Source organism: Cavia porcellus, unplaced genomic scaffold (genome assembly GCF_034190915.1).
Source record: "Cavia porcellus strain 051 isolate PalLab524CR breed Dunkin Hartley unplaced genomic scaffold, mCavPor4.1 scaffold_8, whole genome shotgun sequence".
Taxonomy (NCBI): domain Eukaryota; kingdom Metazoa; phylum Chordata; class Mammalia; order Rodentia; family Caviidae; genus Cavia; species Cavia porcellus.
This window is the reverse complement of record NW_026947491.1, coordinates 73,727,922-73,747,471: the sequence shown is the minus strand read 5'-3', so window position 1 is coordinate 73,747,471 and position 19,550 is coordinate 73,727,922. Positions and strand designations below refer to the sequence as shown.

The following is a 19,550-nucleotide window of genomic DNA, read 5'->3' as shown; positions in this document are numbered from 1 at the left end:
AGGACAAGCAATTAAATATTTCCTATGAGGCAGTGACTCTATGATTCTAATTTTATACCAGTGGTGGCAAACTTAAGGCACACGTACTGTAGCATGCTGTTCGTAACACTGAAAGCCCTAAAATTATTATTTTCTATTACTCATTGCTGCTTTACAGAGGGTCTCAAAAAAGTATAGCAAGTCGATAATAAGTGTGGCTTCTAGTTGAATTGGTTCTATCATCCATTAGCTCCTTGCTTATAAAAATGATATAAATAATACAGTACTTATTTAGGTAACATATTGTAACATGCTCTGAAGAAACACTTTAATACTAACACAGCTAATACTGTGGTTAATATCATTATTGTTGTTTTATTACTGAAACTACAACCTGCATTTCTTTTTATTAGCATCAAAAGAACCAGAAAAAAATGTTCTACAATGGCTAAGCATCCTAAGCTGAAGAGCAAATCTAAACGTAAAGGGGTTTGTCATTTTGGGCTGCTTCAAAACAAGACAAAGATTTTCAAAATTAATTCGTCCTAGCATTACTTTTCCTAAGCCTCACAACATGATCATTTTATGTTAATTCTTGTGTTAAGTAACAGTTCGCTGTGAGACTTTTGTCTTGAAATCCTTTGTCTTAACTATTACCCGCTTTCAGTAATATCAAAGAAAGATCAAACATAACTAGAAAGATAATTGACCATGTTATCCTTCCTTTTAATATTCTTCAGTAGTTTCCCATGATTTTAAGATAGAAATCTTTAATGCAGTACAGAAGCCATGTACGATCTGGTTAATGCTCTCATGACACTATTTCCTCAGCAATACTGGCATTCTCTCCGTGTCTTGAACATACCATGCTTTTAGCTATAAACACCATTCTTGGAACATTCCATCCTCAGTCTTTTTGTCTTGGGGGCCCCAAACTCCTCTTTTCCTACCTTTAGGGAAGCCTCTCTGGCACTCCAGATGAAGTTGGGTTTCTGAAATACTTCCTTCACATACATCTTGCTTTCCAATTTTTTTCTCTCTTTATATTTTAAGTCAGTGGTTCCCCAAAGGAGGTGAATAAATCCAAAGGAAGAGAGAATATTAAATCTCTATTTCTTTTGTATTCTAATTTTAATTTTTGAGTGAAATCTATATACTAATACATTGTATCACTTACAATGATTCATTGTTACGTGCATGTTTAAAAATGTTTACTGACAAAGTTCGAAAGTTTAAAAATATTTTTGAGAAAACTAAATGGTTAGAGAGCCGTTTCTACCTGTTTTGCTCATGAATATATTCCCAGGCCATAGTACAATGCCTCACACATAGCAGGATCTCAATGCATGGACTAAACACTTAAGTAAATAACCTCTTGGCTTAAAGAAACAAATTATCTTGTGACATGGTAAAAGGGAAATGCATTAGTATGTTAAGTAGGTCTATTTATTATAATCCAATAGAAAAAGAAAAGGTAGGTGTAACCATATAAATAAGTGTAATTTAAAATATTCAGAGCAACTACTGAATAAATACATAACAAAGTACAAAGTCAACGATACATGTCATCACATAATATTTATTCACAGTATATATGTGCCAGTGTTTCCTAAATCTTTTGCAGCACTGAATCATTTAATCTTTATAACAGCAACGAATGTTTAGGTTTCATTGTTATCCCATTTTAAAGATAAAGTACAGAAGGATTAAGCAAACTGCCTAGGTCTGGCTTTATAATTTAGAATATTAGCTATTAGTCAATATATATCCAGCAGAGTATAAATAGGATACTCAAGTTGCAAATGAGTAATGATCACCTCTGCGTTACAGGTAAACATGGCAGCACTGTTCCATGATAACCCACCGAAGTATGTATATATCAATGTGAACCAAAAATGAAGAGAAAATTTAAATAAAATGTATTACAGTAAAAGATACACTAATCCACCCCCAAATGCCCCTGTTCACTTTGAACAAACTTCCTCTTCTTGTTCATGCCACTTTCTAAAGCTGTTCTGGAAGTCTACATGTGTGTCTTTAGTTGAGCTGTTCCAGCTGCCTCGACGTCCTGAATCAATTCAAAACATTTACCTCTCATGGTCATTTTGACTTTAGGGATGAGCCAGAAATTGCCTAGTGGCAGACCAGCGAATCAGGTAGATGAGGACATGCTTAAAGGTTTTTATGACTGTGCCTTCCCATTAGATGGCATTCAGGTGCAACATCTACCATTTTTTTTAATCATACCTCATAAAGACACAAAAGCAGACTTCAGAGCTGTTTCAGAAAGTAATAAGAATGACAGATAGGTGTGCTCAGAATGAGGGAGACATTAATTAATGTAGGACATTAATAAAGTGATTTTTTCTGCAATAAAGTTTTAAAATTCAACCATTTACTGTGTATTCTGATCACTCTTTACATTGCTGCAGAAAGGGTATGTAGTCTCTCCTGTCATACTGCAGAAAAAAGGCATTTTAGTGCTTTAGTACAACAATAATATGCTGAATAGTTCTAGTAACTGAAAGTGATATGAGGGCATAAAGGAATACTGGCCAGAAGAAGTTTGCTCCAAGTCCTTTATTGCTGGTCAGAAATAGTCTGAATCTTTCTAAATGGTATCCATGTTACTTGGTATTTATTCACTTAAAAATACTGAGTTGCTATACATGCATAGTAGTGTAGAGGGTAGCACAAATTTTAAGCTCAAGCCTAAACTGGGTTTGAATCTTTTCTCTAGCACTGATTAAACACTTGGCTTTTCCTTGACCATCAGTAGAAAGGTTAAACCTATCTCACAAGGCTGAACACAATAAAATATTCTATATCCAGTGTTTGGCTCAGAATTTGACAAACACTCAGTGAATGGCAGTTATTTTCCTGTCATTGTGCTGGGTTCTAGGGGTAGAATCATCAACAATTCATAAATGAAGATTTTTCACAGTTTATATCAAAGGACAGATGGAGAAATAGTATGCTACAGTGTGATCAACACCTGATGACCGAGCTACCTGAACCCTGCAGAGGCAGCACAAGGTAGGCGATGGCTTAATTACCTAGAACTGACAAGGGAAGACTTATTAGGGGAGGAGGTAAGGGTTTTCAAAAAAAGTTGGTTTTCAAAAGCACTGAGAACAGAAAAATCAAGAAAAATACATGAATAAATATTAACATACTAAAATAAGGTTAACACATCAATGTTAAAAACAGGCTAAAATCATTTATCTTAAAATTATGTTTCTTCAAGAATCCAAGGACAAGTTTTAACAGTTTACAAGTTTCTATAAAACATGAAAGGAAAACTGTATAAGAAGTCTTTTTATAAAATCTATATAATTCATTTGGTTCCATGTAAGAATACAGTGGCATTGTTACAGTCAGAAAAAATAGTTACAGTCAGAAAAAATAGTCTTATTACCTTTATGGGATGGAAGAATAATGAAGTACTAATGATCATATTGTAAGAAAATAAAGGATAGTTTTCAGAAAATAGAAATGTCAACTTTAATACAATTTTAAACAATATCAATAAATCAATATATTGTTAGTAAAATGAATCAAACCTTTAAAACTTTTAGAAGTTAAAGGTTACTTTTGTAAGACATGGTGCCAATTTCTAAAGTCTGAGTGCCTTATAAAGCACTGCTCTTAAAACAACATTTGCAAAGAAAATTTATGATGCAGAATATGATTTTCCAATTGTAGTTGGTTCAAAAGGATATTTTATTTATTGGTATTTAGAAAGGTCTATAGCAGTGACGGTGAGCCTTTCAGAGCTTTCAGAGATACAAACAGCTAGCTGTAGCACTCCGTCACAGGTTTACCACCATTGGTCTATAGTTTTAAGGATGAATATTGCAACTTTATCAACACAAGAAAAAGAGCTTCAAGAACCTTAAAAATTAGAAGACAGAATAAGAGTATTCACAAATGGATAATGAAGCATATTACATTTTTAGCATTATTAGCCTTTTTGAGGATTGCCTTAAAAATTTTGAGTTTCTTAAGCGTGCAATATATGACATTAGGATCTTCTTAGGTGTCTTATAATACTAATGTATTAAATATTAAGTACAAATCTCATTTTTTTCAGTATGTAACAGTATAGATTTAGAGTGTGCTTTTACTAATTATATTTTGATAGTCAGCAAGTCACTACTGTTTTATGTTGCCGTGTGTGAAGACAGACATTCTTCTGTACAACAGCTAACTGAAGCCTACCTCTTTCCCTCTTCTGTATTTTCAACTCTTTTTATATTCACTGAATCTATGCTTTCATCACATGAAAATCCTCATCTTTTTCTCTGTCTCTTTCTGCCTCTCTCTCACTGAAAGAAGCAGGCAAACAAATAATTTCAAATAAAACCTTACTCTGCCCGTATTCTAAAACTATTCCCTGTAATACGGTATCAGGAGAAATGAATGTCATGAAAAGGATAAGCTGAATTTTGAAATTTTATGTGAATCTAATAATATTTACATGATACATCATTGGAAGTAGTGGTATACCTCGGTTCATGAACTCTTGCTTGTGAACAGTATGTTTCACAAGAAAAGCATTTGGCAAGATTTTGTTTTTCTTTGCAAACTCAACATTGGGTGACAAACATGTCAGCAGCCATCTTGCCCACAAAGACATGAACGTGGCCATCTTTTACAAAATTGTGGAACAAATTAAATTCATGAACTAAGGTACCACTGTAATATAAAAACTACATATTTTATACTTTTTACAGGCAAATAATATACAATTAATGCATAAATCCTTGTATATGTAGACAACATAAGCAAATGATGTTTTCATTTTAAATTATTAAATACGAAGAATAAAACTTTATTGAAATGTATCTCATTGAAGTGACTGGAAGTAGCTTTTAGTAGCTTTTAGCTTCTAGTAAAGGCACTGTTTGTTGCATGATTTTTTCTATGTTTTTCAGAGTATCCTCTACAAAACTTAGTAATATAGACTACCAAATGCATATGTACCATTTGGGAGATGAAAAATTACATGAACAAATAAAACACTGGTTTAAACAAAGATAAGAAGACATCTGTTAAACACTCAAGTGTACTGAAACATTGGTTTAAGTATTTCATAGACTACCAATTTAAAATTCTTTTCTTCAACTTTCTTGACAAGGTCTCACTATGTAGTTCAGGCTGGCCTTGAGCTCACTTTGTAGCCCAAGATGGTCTTGAACTTGAAATGATCCTCCTCAGCCTTCTGGGTGCTGGGATTACAGGTGTGCACCACCACACCTGGCTAAAGATACCAATTTAATCATTAAACTGTTCCTTCAGGATAGCTACTATTACTAATTCTAATTTATTTAAAATTTTTTTTATTTTAAAGAGACTAAAACCAAACAGAATAAAGCCAATAAAAACAACTTAAAACAATGAAAGTAATATAGGATTTCAAAATAAGACAATAGGAAATATATTTTGTTATCTTCAAAATAACTGTCCATATCATGACATAATAAAATCAAACGTAACAAATAAGAATAAAACCAAACAGAACAAAACAATGAAAATGATACAGTACTTCAAAACGAAATAGAAAATTAACAATGGCTACCACCTTCCCTTTTTAGACATTTCCTCCCCCTTCACTTTCACAATATCTTGTACATTTTGGATCCCACTAACTCCTTCAGTTTTCTATACTAGGGAGACAACACAAAGTTTACCCATGTGAATCTGAACCATTTCATCCATGAGCATGATCTGAAATTACATCCATTACCTATAAGAGCCTCGAGATTGTCCTCCTTAGGTGAGTCATTTTCTGCTATATAAAAATATTACATATTTCTTATCCATTTTGCAGTTGGTGGGCTAGCTACCCCTGCTTTTTCTGGTTTCCTGTTGCATGAAATATTGTTTTCTCTCCTTTGACTTGCAATCTATGAATTTCCTTTTGAGTTAAATGTGTTTCTTGTACATAGCTTAATTCCAATTCAAAGATTAGAAAACAGAGGTGAAGAAGTTGTTAAATAATGTGCTCAAGACTACACTACACAATGGAGACTAGGCTTAGAAAGCCAACAGTAGATTTCCTATGCTTCCTTGGTGACACTCTGCTCTCTCTCACTAATGACTTCAAAATATGAATGTACACAGGGAACCTTAAAAGCTGATATTATACAGGGCATTAACCTCACCGAAAAATTTGTTTTTCTCAAAATATTTTTGCAAACTCATTGCTCTTTAAGGCAACAATTGGGAGAACTTCCTTAAAGAGTAATAAAAATCTGATTTATAAAGCCTTGAGAAGTTTTTGTAAAATAGTCTGTAGCCTGATTACTTGAATTCACTACTTGGTAACAAAACAATACCAAAAAAAAAAAAAATCCAAGAATGAACAACACAAACCATTACAACATATAAAATGTCGGATAGTATTAAGACAATGAAAAGCTGGCTGTAGAGAAAAGAAAACAGGACATGTTAGGAGGGAGTGACAGTGCACATAACTGAGATGATAATTCTGACATAAGACTAGAAAGAGAGTGAGCTCTCCCAGTGAGTATCAGGGGAGAGGCATTGCAGGCAAAGAATTCATCATATGCAAAGGTGCTAAGGTGGATGTGTTTCTGGCATTTTCAAAGAACATCAGAGAAATTAATGGATCTGGTACAAATATACATAAAACAAAGAACAACAGAAAGGAGTCATACTAAAAAACTGTACCTTGACTTATGAGATCAAGAGATGCTGACTTCATAAATATTAAAATGTGTTTAAATATTTATGCTTAAAATACAAATAAGGTAACTCTATTTACTGCATGGAGAAAATAGACTTTAAGGGCAAAAGTAGAAGCAGAGAGATCAAGTCAGAGGTAATGATGATAATCTAGTGAAGAGATAGTGGTGGCCTGTACAAGGATGGTGGCCCTGTGATGGTGAAAAGTGGTAAAATTTTACAAATATTTTAAAAAGGAGAGTTTTTAAGGTTGCTAAAGGGTTGATTGGCAGTTAGCAGTGAGAGAAAGAGAAGAATCATAGATGCATTCAGAACTTTGGGCCTGAACTGGAAAAGTGAGATTGTCACTAACTGGACTACAGAAGAGGCAGTCATCAGCAAAGGATGTGATGGGTGGGATGAAATCACCAAAGTAACAGGTATAAAGAAAAAGCAGTCCAATGATTTGATATCTGGAAGACAAAAGTTCGATAAAAGCAAAAGAGAAAAGGTGAGTATCTTGTAAGGTCTTTCCCCAGAATTTGAGAGAAAAGCCCTTACAATATAGAGTGGCAATTTGGGTACTATTTTAATGGAAGAACCTGAGAAGTGAGAAGGGTGGAGTACCAGAAGGAAAAGCTGATTTAAAGGCAACAGGAAAAACAACGCTTGTCAAGATTTGTTGGAAATGAAGAATGGATATGGGGAAAGGGGCTCAAAGAGGACTTTTCATCTAGTAAGACTAAAACCTGGCTCTAAAGGAGCTCAGCAGGTGGTGGAGGAGAAACACAATAAAGTTCACTCTGAGCTTCAACAACAGTAGTGAATCACAGCTGCACGACCATGGGGACATGGAAGGCAGCAAGAAGGAAAAGGGCTATGACAGATGTCTTCTGGGTTTTAAAGACTACTCAGGGTTTCATCTGCCAGACTTTCTGAGAAAAAAACGGTGGCAGAAATGGGAAAATAAGCATTCCTGGAATATACAACAAGGTTCAAAAACAGTGGCATGGAAATGAATTATCTGCGCACCAGGACAGTGTGTGTAAGTAGCTCTCTGAGTCTTGAGGGTGAAGGATGAGGTGATGGATTAGGCAGGGCCACAGTAAAGATATTTTAGTTTGGTGATGTAAAGAAAAATAATCATTCTCAACAACTTAGAAAAGTGACAAACTGAAATCAAAGGATGAGAAATTAAGAATGGGTTAAAAGGGGCCCTCGGTCAGAATATAGCATGGTCAGCATGCTAAAAAGGAATCAGCAGTTTTTCTTTTCATACAAGTGAATACACTAGATCTAATTAAAATTCTACTCAAGTGAACCCAACACCACCCACATGCATTTCTAAAATGCAACTGTAAGACATGGTTCACTAACAGTACTTTTCAAAAAACAGCACTATTGTAGGGAATTCAGGAAGAAATGAAGTAGATGTATGCTAATAAATGAAAACAAGCAAAAGCAGAACAAAATACACCAAAATTCAGTTTTCAGCATCACAAAATATCTATGAAATTATCTTATTTGCCTTTTGTATGCTAGCATATACTGAAAGACTTAAACTCATAGCAGTGCTGCATCAGCCTCCAGAGCGTTGGGATTGCACACGTGTGCCACTACAGTCAGCTTTTGACCACACATTACACACTCAACAATTAGCTTTAGTTCTAGGACACCATTTTTAAGATCTGAATCTTCTTTTCCCAATTTGATTATGTTAACATCAAAATTAAAATTATACTAGGTAGTTAACAATTAGGGGCAGCAAAACTTACAGCTGTATATAGTTCTCATTATGAAAAACAGTAATAAAATGATTAATAGGTTGGTGATGTAGCTCAGTGGTACAGCGTTTACCTACATGTGTAAGATCTTGGTTTGATCCTCAACACACATAAATAAAATAAGAAAATAAGAAAAAAATAAGATAAATGAAGTGCACACATTATATTTTTCCTGCCTTCTTTCCAAATTTTTAAGTGGTGTTTACTACATGAACTTTCTTCTTCGGTATGTTATTCCCTTTAGAAAATTTCTAGATAAGGACTCATTATGAGATAAATCATTTTAATTATTTTTTCTTATAACCCTAAATGAAGTGACTGTACTAAGTATTAGGAATATTTTGTGTGGCTCAACTCATCCTGGAGTATAGCCAATCAAAAGACTAAAATTTTATTGATACTGAGCACAATTAGAAGCATTTATATAAATATATATATTATATATATTAAGTATATATATTATGTATAATATATAATATATATATATATATATATATAAATATAGTGAATGTCAATAGCATAAACCTTTGCATATAACACGAAAACTTGAGAAATACATTACCAGGACACTGACTTCCTCAGGACTCTTCCTCTTCCCTACTTCATCAGTGCCCATGCTATTGTTCCTAGAAGCTATGATATGGATGCTTGTATTCTTCATTCTTATACTTTACTTGATTGCCTTCTACATTTCATACTCCTACATAATCACATATTTTTGCTTGTTTGTAAATTATATAAATGGAACCATAGGAAATTTTATGTGACTTTGCTCAGCTGAAATTTTACTCGTAACAGTTAAGTACATGGATACATGAAGTTGTAATTCATATTTTCATTTCACAGTATTTTAGTGTATGAATACATAATTTATCTACTGCAATATTAATACATTTTTTGTATCTAGACCTTGCTGTTGTGAAACACTGCTGCTCTTCATCATTATTGTGTGTGTAGGACAACACATAAGACTTTCTCTTTTTTTTTGGCTTTTCCATCTTTTATTCCACAAAGAGCACCATCCTCTAGTTGGCCTTCTGACTCTGCGCCTGTGCCTTCAACACCTTCACCACGATTTTCTGCTCCTCAATAAGGAAAGCACGCTTGTTCCTGTCATGGACACACTTGGCACACATGGAGCCCCTGTGGGCCCTGCTGACCTGCTTCTTTGTCTTAGACAGTCGCATGAGAACTTTAGGGTGCACTGCATGAACCCCTCGAAACCTGCCTGGGCACATGCCACACATGGACTTGGGGGCCTTCCCGACCTTGGTGTAGAGGTAAACAATTCTGTTCCCTGGGGTTCGGGACAGCCTAGTTTTGTTAGAGGCTGTGTTGTAGGAGAGCCTACAGTGGTAAGTCAAGTGCTGGGCCGTGGTGAAAGCCTAAACAGTTGACATAAGACTTTCTCTAAGATATATTTTTAGGTGTAAAACTTATGAGATCAATTATAAAGACATTTTCAATTTTCTAACTTTACATTAACTTTGTATCAAAGGAGTTAAAATAATTTTTTTCAAACCAGCAATGTGAACAGTTCAAGCTGCTCTTTATTCCTGTTAACACCTGATCTTATCAGACTTGTAAATTTCTGCTAACTTAAGGAATATAAAAATACCATTTAACATACATAGATTGTATTCTTCTTATTACTAAGATTTAGTGTCACTGTTACTTTTCTCTTCTTGCTGAGACAAAATATCTGATGCCCAAAGGGAAGCAAGGAAAGATTTATCTTAAGTTTCTTTGAGTTTTCAGTCCATGCTCAGCTGGTCCAAGGAAGGGTGGTGTGGCTGAGGGACAATGGTTCATAGCAGCCACAAACAGCAAACAGTCAAAAGAGAGAAAAGGACACCTCCTTCCTTCCCTTACATTGTATGCCAACTCTGCCCCTGGGCAGGTGCTGCACTCATGCCACCAATCCCAGTGCTAGACAATGAACCAACACAAATGCTAGATTCAGCTGCCTCTATGACTGCATGAGGCGTGGGCTGCCTCCCAGACACAAACCATAACACTTGGCATCTAATCGTTTGTTGATGACTATGTGGACATGCTCTTTGTGATATGACTAATCAAGTCTTTTGCCTATTTTAATTTTACCATAATTAATTTTTCTCACAGTTCTGCAGAAATTTTTTGTATAATTTAGATTTTCATGTTTTGTTAGCTGTAACTTTTGGAATTAGTTTTTACCAGCAATCATGTTCTTTTCACTTTTTAGGATAACTTAAAAGAAAGTTCTTAATGTATGGGAAATTTTTAGTCTTCTAAAACTTGCATTTTACATTTAGTTTAAGAAATCTTTCCCCATCTCAAAATCAAAAACTGTTCAATACTATCTCCTGAAAGTTCAGTATCATTGAATTTCATAAGTGTTAATCTTTCCTCTGCATGTGGTGAGTAGAGAAGTGGTCTTTCTGATATTCTTTCTATACATGTTTGTGATTTAAAAATGCCCATGCTTTAATTCCTGGAAACTATGAATATGATTTTTTACATGGCAAGGAGGAATTCAAAGTTTCAGATAGAATTAAATTTGCTAATTTACTGACAGAGAACAGACAGCATCTTGATTATGCATGTAGGCCCAATGTAATCACTAGAACCTTGTAAAGTGGAAGAGGAAGGCAGAAGAGGAAAAACCTGAGAAAAATGCTATGTTTCAGCCTTGAAGATGGAGAAAGAAGCCATGGACTAGTCGCAGTATCCAGAAAACCTTTAAAGCTGTCACAGATAAGAATATGGATTTTCTCCTAGATTATACAAAAAAAAAAAAAAAAAAAAAAAGAAGACTTGTTGATACCTTGATTTTAGCCCAGTTGAATCACATTTCAAATGCTGACCTGCAGCACTCTAATTAATAAACTTATATTGCTTTAAGCTACTGAGTTTGTGGTGATTTGTTTAAGCAGTACAACAAACTGATATAGAGCCAGCCCAGCCCCTGCATGCACACAGGCTGCTGCTGGGACTTTGCCACAGGTAGCCAGTGCGAGCCAAGAGAACCAGCCAGCCATACCTTGGAGAATCTGTGAATGTCTCGACACGTCCACTCTGTACTTCATGCCTCCTGGGGAACCTGGGTTAGGAGAAATCTAGGTGCCTGACCCTTCCTCCTACACTATAGTGGGTAATCAATGTGGGAAGTACCTGGGACCCCACAACCTGCCTGTCTGGAGAAACTCAAGAAAATGTCAAGATGAAGGAACAAAAGGCCAACTCTGGCCTCCAGCCCAAACAGAACAAGTCCAGGAGACATGGATGTGGAATAAACTGGAAGAAGCATACTTGAAATTTCTGGGACGATGGCAACTGAAGTAAAGAAACTATTTCATGAGGCTGTAAAAGAAATCAGATCAGAAATAATATCATCTCAGGTAATCATAATAAAAAGGTTGCTGAGTGTACCTAAAGCAGTCATACATTAAAAAACAAGCAGCACAGAAGAATGAGGGAAACCTTGACTGAATAATATAAAGGAGAATTGAAATGCATGAAACAGACTCAGAGAGATATCCAGGAAACTAAAAACTCCACTGAAAGCTGGCAAAACCACTTGAAAGAATGAAGATAGATTTTCATACCTTGAAGACAAGATGGCAGCTACCAATCATGAAAGGAAAGATCCCATAAAAATAATTAGAAACCAGGAAATAATTCAATGGCTGCAAGATGATGCAAAGAAAAATAATTTAATAATGATAGAAGTCAACATAAATTATATAGAGACTATTTATAGACGTAATAACTAAGAACTTTCAGAGCATGGGAAAAAGACCTGACATACAGATAAGTGAAGCACTCTAACTATTCATAACCAAAATAAATCTATACCCAGACATATAATAATCAAAATCCCAGAAATTCAGCACAAGAACAGAATTAAAGGCTGTTGGAGAAAAGAAGCAGATCATCTATAAAGGAAAACCCATCAAAATCAGGATAGACTTCTCAACACAAATCATCAAGTTAAAAAGAGCTTATAGTGAAGTATTTCAAGTCCTGAAAGAAAACAACTTCCAACAAAAGACCAATGTACCTTGCAAGACTATCTTTCAAAATTGATGGAGAAATAAGATACTTCCATGACAAAAAAACAGATGAAAGAATTTATGACCACCAAACCAACCATACAAAGAATACTGAAGGATGTTCTAGAGAGAAATAAAAATGACCATCATCCCAGGAATAGCAGCAACATGGGATCACTGAGTGGGGCAGACAACTGAATGAAAGGGAAAGGCAGGGAGCCAACAGCAGGAAAAAAGCATGGCAGAGATGAACTAGTGCATGTTGACCATAATCATTAACGTAGATAACCTCAATTCATCCATAAAAAGAAAAAGGCAAAGTAGATCAAGAAATAAGATCCAGCAATATTCAGTACACAAGGAATACATTAACTCGAAAGGAAATTCATAGACTGAAAGTCAAAGCAGTAAAAACAATGCTCCATGTGACAGGGATCCAGGAAAAGCAGGGCTAGCTTGCCTATCAACCACAAAATGGCTGAGAAAGATATGGCATTTTTAATACAACGGAAAGCTACACAACTATAAAGAATGATAATCATGAGGCCTCTGGTAAACATATGCAACTTGAGATCATGGTCTTGGACGAAATGGTTCAGAATCACACGGGTGAATATCATGTTGTCTCCCTAGTATAAAACACTGAAGAAGTTAGTGGGACCCAAAATGTACAACAGATGTTATAAAAGTGAAAGCGGAGGAAATGTCTAAAAGTGGAAAGTGGTAGCTTTTGTTAATTCCCTATTATTTTGTTTTATAGTCCTGTATCATTTTTGTTTTATTTTGATTGGCCTAATTGTTTTGTTTGGTTTGCTTTTATTATATTTGATGGCATGGGCAGTTATTTTGAAGATAAGAAGATATATTATGGTAGCCATAGTTGATTTCCCATTATCTTGTTTTGAAACATTTTCATTGTTTTGTTTTAATTGATTTTAGTCTGTTATTTTATTTGATTTTATTAGGTCTAACAGCATGGGCAGCTATTTTGAAGATAACAAGAGGTCTTATGGTAGCCATTATTGATTTCCTATTATCATGTTTTGAAGTCTTGTATTGCTTTCACTATTTTGTTTTGGTTGGCTTTATTCTGTTTTATTTTGTTTGGTTTCCTTCTCTTAAGGAAGAAATATATACACTGTGTAAGAACTTATTCTCCTACTACTTTTTAATAACTATTCCTCTTTTTTCCAATGATCAACAAACACAGATTAAATGTTCTTGTTTCCCTGCTTTCCACTTAGTTGTGATGACAAAATTTGGATTATCTAAAAACCTGTAGCTCAAAAATAAGCTCTGGTATCAACAAGTTATTCTCTGAAATGTCTGGTTTGCTTCAGTCATTTTGTTTGTCTTTCCCCAATAAGCTCACTTAAATTAAGTCGACAGGTGCCATGTAGCACATTATCTTCTTTCTTCCCAGTGACCTGACCGAAACTCACATATCAATGTTTTTCTTCTGTATCCCTGTTCTCACAGCCTTGGATTATAAACAAAATGCCATGAATATCTTGGCTAAGAGTTGTTTTCCTGAGACTTTCTCAGGCTTCTGAGTTTTGGTGAAGCAGGTCCTCTGGGACTCTTTGATCTTGTGAACCTCCATGGTCACACTCTGCAACAAGTCTTCTTTTATACTTTCTCTTTCTGCTTGGTGATGTTTCATTCCAAATATTTTCTTCTTACATACCTTTCAGTTTACTATTTCCTTAGCTGTTTCTATGATGCATTAAAGTCATCTGTTGGTTAAAACCAATTATCTTAGTTTTCATCATTTCATTGTTGTTTTAAAATTTTCATGTGGATTTCCTGTGCATTTTGATTCACTGTTGTATTTACATTCTAAGTATAGCTTGTTTTTGTTAAACTTTTACAGATAATTGTAAAATCACATGCAGTTGTAAGAAAGAACAAAGATCAGTATATCCTTCACCTGAAAGTCCTGACAGTTTACTAGGCCCTTTCTGATATCTGACAGACAGAAAGAGGGAAAACTTTATTACTGTTGGTAGAAGACCAAGCTTCTCACACAGTCTCTATGACATGTGGTTATGGTGACAGGGTAGTTTCTATAATCTGGTGGGGAAGAAAGTGTCAGTTTCTTCCTCAGCCTTTTCTTTTATTTACTTAGGTACTGGGGATTGAACTCATAACCTTGCACTTGCCAGGTAGGTGCTTATGCTGCTGAGCTAAATCCGCAGCCCCTTTCTCAGCCTTTCTAGCAGGAAAACAAAAAGGGATTTTTAGGAACAAAGTCTCGGTAGCTTGGCAAGAAGAGAATGGTAGGCTTTCTACTTGGCCTTTGTTGGCATGAGTAAGAGTGGAATGCCATACTTTTTTTGTATTTTTGGCTAGAATATGACAGCTCAGTCTCAAAGTTTTTTGTGGGGCTGCCCCTTTCCTGATCTTTTGGCTAGAGTGAAGCCTTTTATTGAGAATTTTTTGTTACTGTTGTTTGTTCCCATTGGTGTTTCTGGATTGGTAGCATTTTAATCTCCAACTCTCAGTTATTTGAGGCAAAAGCAATGTCTCTCTCAAATCTTTGGAAATTACTGAGTTGTTCCTTGGGTTCTGAGCTCCTTAACCAATCCACTTTATTTTCTCCACCATTCAGAATCTCCTTATGTTTTAATATCAATGTTCAGAGATTTCAGTTGTATTAGCAAAAACAGAGGAAAGTAAATCTATTCCATTTTCTCAGTGTAGAAGTCTCCCTAGTGTAGTTATTTTAAGCCTTTCTCCAGATCTCCTAAACACCTATTTTTATATACATATAATTTTTGTCCAGAGAGGATTTGCTTCTTGCAGATAGTTACAGAAGCAGTAATGTGAAATACTTTTATCACAGTTTGAAATGATTTGAAGTGGCACTCTAGACCATCTTAAGATTGTTATATTTCAGTTCAATCTCACTTTTATAGTGTAAACCTTTAGGGATCTAAGTCTGAGTGTTTTATCTAGATTATTCCTAAGTTTTCATCCTAGGCAGGCCATGAACTCTTAACTTTTGTCTCACTAGAACTATCACTGCATTGAAAGCATTGCTCACTCTGGTCTGTCTTTTTTGTTCACATCTGCCCATTAACAAATTGGCAGGTGACTCCGGTCATTTAAGATGCATGTTCAGCATAAGAGAAAGAAACTCAGAAGAATGCAACATAATGGAAGATAGGAAGAGACTATAGAAGAAAACAATTATCAACATGATCAAACGTGGCTGAAGATCGATGAGGTTCTGGAATGAAAGAAGACAAATATTATCTGTCATTTATCTTCTGTGCAGCAAAGGAAGGCATTAATACAGAGAGTTTGTAAGAAGTGAATTTTTAACTGAGCAGAGAGATTTAAAAAAGAATGGAGACAAATTTAAGAGGTCTTTCAGAGAAAAATAAATACATATACGAACAAATTTAAGGTCTAAGATAGTATTGGAATGGACACGAATTTGCCTAATTTTGTGACTATTATTTTTCAAAAAGATTAGCATTTTAGTGTGAGCTTTAAATATGGAGCTGGTCTTCAGTACAGTGTGAAGAACTCATTGTTAGACATTAAGATAAAGATATGGTTGTTACCTATCTAGAAATGACAATGTGAAACCAGTAATTAGGTAGGTACTTGCTGGAACCTACATGTGTTGGAACCTACACATGCAGGGCTGTGGCATGGCCTGGGCATGGCTGAACTGAGAACTGGTAAATAACAATTGAGGACATCTGGAGACTTTCTCCTACGATAGTTCTTCATAATTTCCATTGTCTGTTCCTTGGTGGGGTCTCTGAACCCCTCCCAAGATCTTGCTCAGGTTTCCTGAGTTTTCCATTCTAACTCCTTCTTTGTTTGACCACACAGAGACATTGTATGTCTCAGCCACCAGAGTTAAGAACTCTGCAGAGGATTTTGGTCCTCCTGGAGCCCTAAAGATCACACCATTTGTCTCATTTGTTTGGGCCTTCACTACACACTCATTTGGGAGATTGTGGATCTTGGCACCAACAGGTACTCATATGTAGTAATTCTATCAATAAAAATATCTTTTCCTTATCTAGAAATAGCTAATCTAAAAATCCCTTCTATTTCTGTTAATATAGGTTTTTAAGAATCTTAAAATTCATTTTAATTTGAAGAATAGGTCTATTATACCAAGTAGCTATCAGAATCCTAAGACTGTAATTAGCAAAAGTATTCCTGAAATCTGCTGAGACTGCAAATGTATGGTTGAATACTGAAGTTGATAAGCCAATATTATCAAGCAAATCTCCTACTCCTTGCCTCTCTGTATGAGCAGTTAAGGAAACAAACAAACAATATATGCACTATCCTACAAAAGAGACAGGAGAGGCTGAAATGAATATTTATGATGATGTCTGCTCTAATCAGTTAAATGTTTCTACTGTATTGCTTAAGAAAGTCTAAAAATACAATTCTACTCATAAGATTATACAGTCACAGAATCATTTAAATGTAACATTTTCATACTTAAAAAAGCATATTCTGCATTCATCACTTTAGCACTAAAACAAACTTTAAGAGAAAATAAGGAAACAGTAGAGCCTCCATGTTAAGACGACTACTTAAGACACAGTTGCTGCATACTATCTTTGTTACTTACATTAATTGAAGCTTGTTACATTAATTCAGAGCTTGTTTTTCTAACAATGAATCAATAAGTCTAACTGAAGATTAAAAATCACTTCATTTATACTGTAGCTATTCTTATGAAAATAAAATCCTCATACCATTTGGTGATGCCATAACAATCTTTAATAATATCTTGAAGAACTGCACGATAGAACAGTGATTCAGTAGACAGCTGAAAAAAATGCAAACAAAAATTGGGTTAATAATACAGTTTAGATCACTGAATGTTAGAGAACTGACTTTGCTGTTATGCAAAAATGGGGATTTTATAGTACTTTCATTTTAGGGTAAAATATTTCCCTGGACTAATTTCCACCATGAATACACTTGTATGAGTAAACAGAAGAAACATTAAAAGAAATCGTCAATAAGGAGAAAAGACATACTCAATAAAAAATGATCCAGTGCTCCAAATGAAGTACTTATCAGATTAAAAATATAAAAATGAACTTCTTTTTTTTAGTTGATTAGTTTATGTTTAGAGTTTATGTTTCCATTCCTTGTGTGGAGTTTATACACACACATAACATATCTCAATTCCTTTTTTCATTTCCTTACCCTTCCTTTTATACCCCCATCCTTTGATTCTCTTCCTTTTTTTTTTTTTAAAAGTAAACCTTTACGACTAGCCTCGTCAGCTCTTAAGTCAGTAAGAGTCAGGAAGAATGTGTGTAAGATAGGAGAGAATGTGGCTTTGTCTTAATGGGAGTGTAACAGGGATAGTACCAACTAGCAGATTCATGAGCAGAAACAGAAAGATATCACCTAAGTAAGAAAATATCAAAAATATCCTGTACTCTTTGCTGTTGTCTTTTTTGTTTCTTGTTTTTCTAGTAATTTGTTTTGTTTTGTTTTTCCTTCTAATGCAGAAAGGATAGATGTACATGTAGGGGCTTATACATGCCTAGAACTTCTAAACAGTTTGTGGGAATTGACTGTATTATGTAAGATATGAACAGCTACTTTGAAGAAAAAGAGACATTATGGTAGCCATTTCTGATTTTCTATCACCATGCTGTGAAGTCCAGTAATGCTTTTATTATTTGTTGGGAGTGATTTTACTCTGTTCTGTATTGTTTAATTTCAATATATATGAAGGTATGGACAGCTATTTTGAAAAGAACAAGACAGAGACATTATAGTAGCCATTGTTGATTTTCCTATTATCTGATTTTGAAGACCTGTAATGCTTTCACTCTTTCGTTTTGATCAGTTTTATATTATTTGTTTTGTCTGAATTCACTGTGTGTGAAGATATAGACAATTATTTTGAAGAAAACAAGAGACATTATGGTAGCCACTGTTGATATCCTGTTGTCTTGCTTTGAAACCCTGTGTCACTTGCATTGTTTTCTTCTGATCTGCTTTGTTCTGTTTTTACACTCTTTTAAAAAAAAAAACAAATTACCCTGTAGCTACTCTAGAGTTGAAAAATGCAACATTGGAAAGGACACAAGGGCTTAAATTAATAGCAAGACAACACTTTTATGGAAGAAATGGCAGGTGTCCTGTTCAAACACTTTCAAAAGGAAAATAGGAATGGCTGAAGAGAAAGGCCCCATAGAAAGATGAGAGTTTCAAAAAAGCAGAGTAAAAAAAAAAATACTGTAGTATTTATCAGAGAAAAGGACACTTCAGTTCAGCGACACAAGTTTGGTGACAAAAGTCATCAGAACTACATCCATATTGCCCACAGATCTCTTAGTATTGATAGCACAGGAACATCCAACACAAAATAATACTAGCAACAACAACCCAGCCTTGAGGCAGGGTTACCAAAGAAAACAGAAAAGAAAAAGAAAAATGGGCAAGGGGAACAAAGAACAATGAATCCCTTTGACTAGCTGAAACTAAATGTTCCATAACTAAGACTCAGAGGACTGTAGATATCCTTTTATAACTTCTATTTCCTCTGAAGTAAAAATTTGTTATCTTTGTTTTCAACTGAGATAAATATGTTCAAATTGATTCAGATGGAGTTAGCACACACAAAAACCTTCATCTGTGCACAAACAGAAAACCTCTTCTACTATCTCTTACCTATCTGATATAAAGTTCCCACACTGTGGTGCTGACACTACACAAAATCAGAAGTTAAGGGCTGAGGTTTAACCATTCTCTTCATAGCAGTGACCTCCTAATCAATAGGGACCAGCTCACTTACAGCATCTTAATACAATACTTTGAAAGAATACAAATTATGTCACCTCTGAAAGGCAGGAATACTGAGATAGCTGATCCTTGGGAAAATGGTGTTAGGAATATCACAGTGCCCAAATCAGTTCATGAAATAACTCAATGAAAGTAGACCCATATGCACACTTCAGTATTCATATTTAAATTTATAACATTGAAAAAGTACAATTTCTATACCAAAAAGAATGGAGACAAATGAAGACAAATTTTCCTACGCAAAATCTCTTCC

The 19,550-nt window shown here is 34.8% G+C and overlaps 1 protein-coding gene across 9 annotated transcripts in view; it reads right to left on the bottom strand.

Annotated features, from left to right (window-relative positions):
• Mettl25 (methyltransferase like 25) overlaps positions 1 to 19,550 on the bottom strand; it is an 85,418-nt gene that overhangs the window by 17,658 nt on the left and 48,210 nt on the right. For 5 of the 9 annotated variants that reach the window (XM_013159291.3, XM_063255220.1, XM_063255223.1 and 2 more), the window contains one exon: positions 17,224 to 17,297. In XM_013159291.3, coding sequence (XP_013014745.2) covers positions 17,224 to 17,297 — 74 coding nt within the window. The other 4 variants (XR_010049396.1, XM_063255219.1, XM_063255222.1 and 1 more) reach the window with 4 other exon arrangements.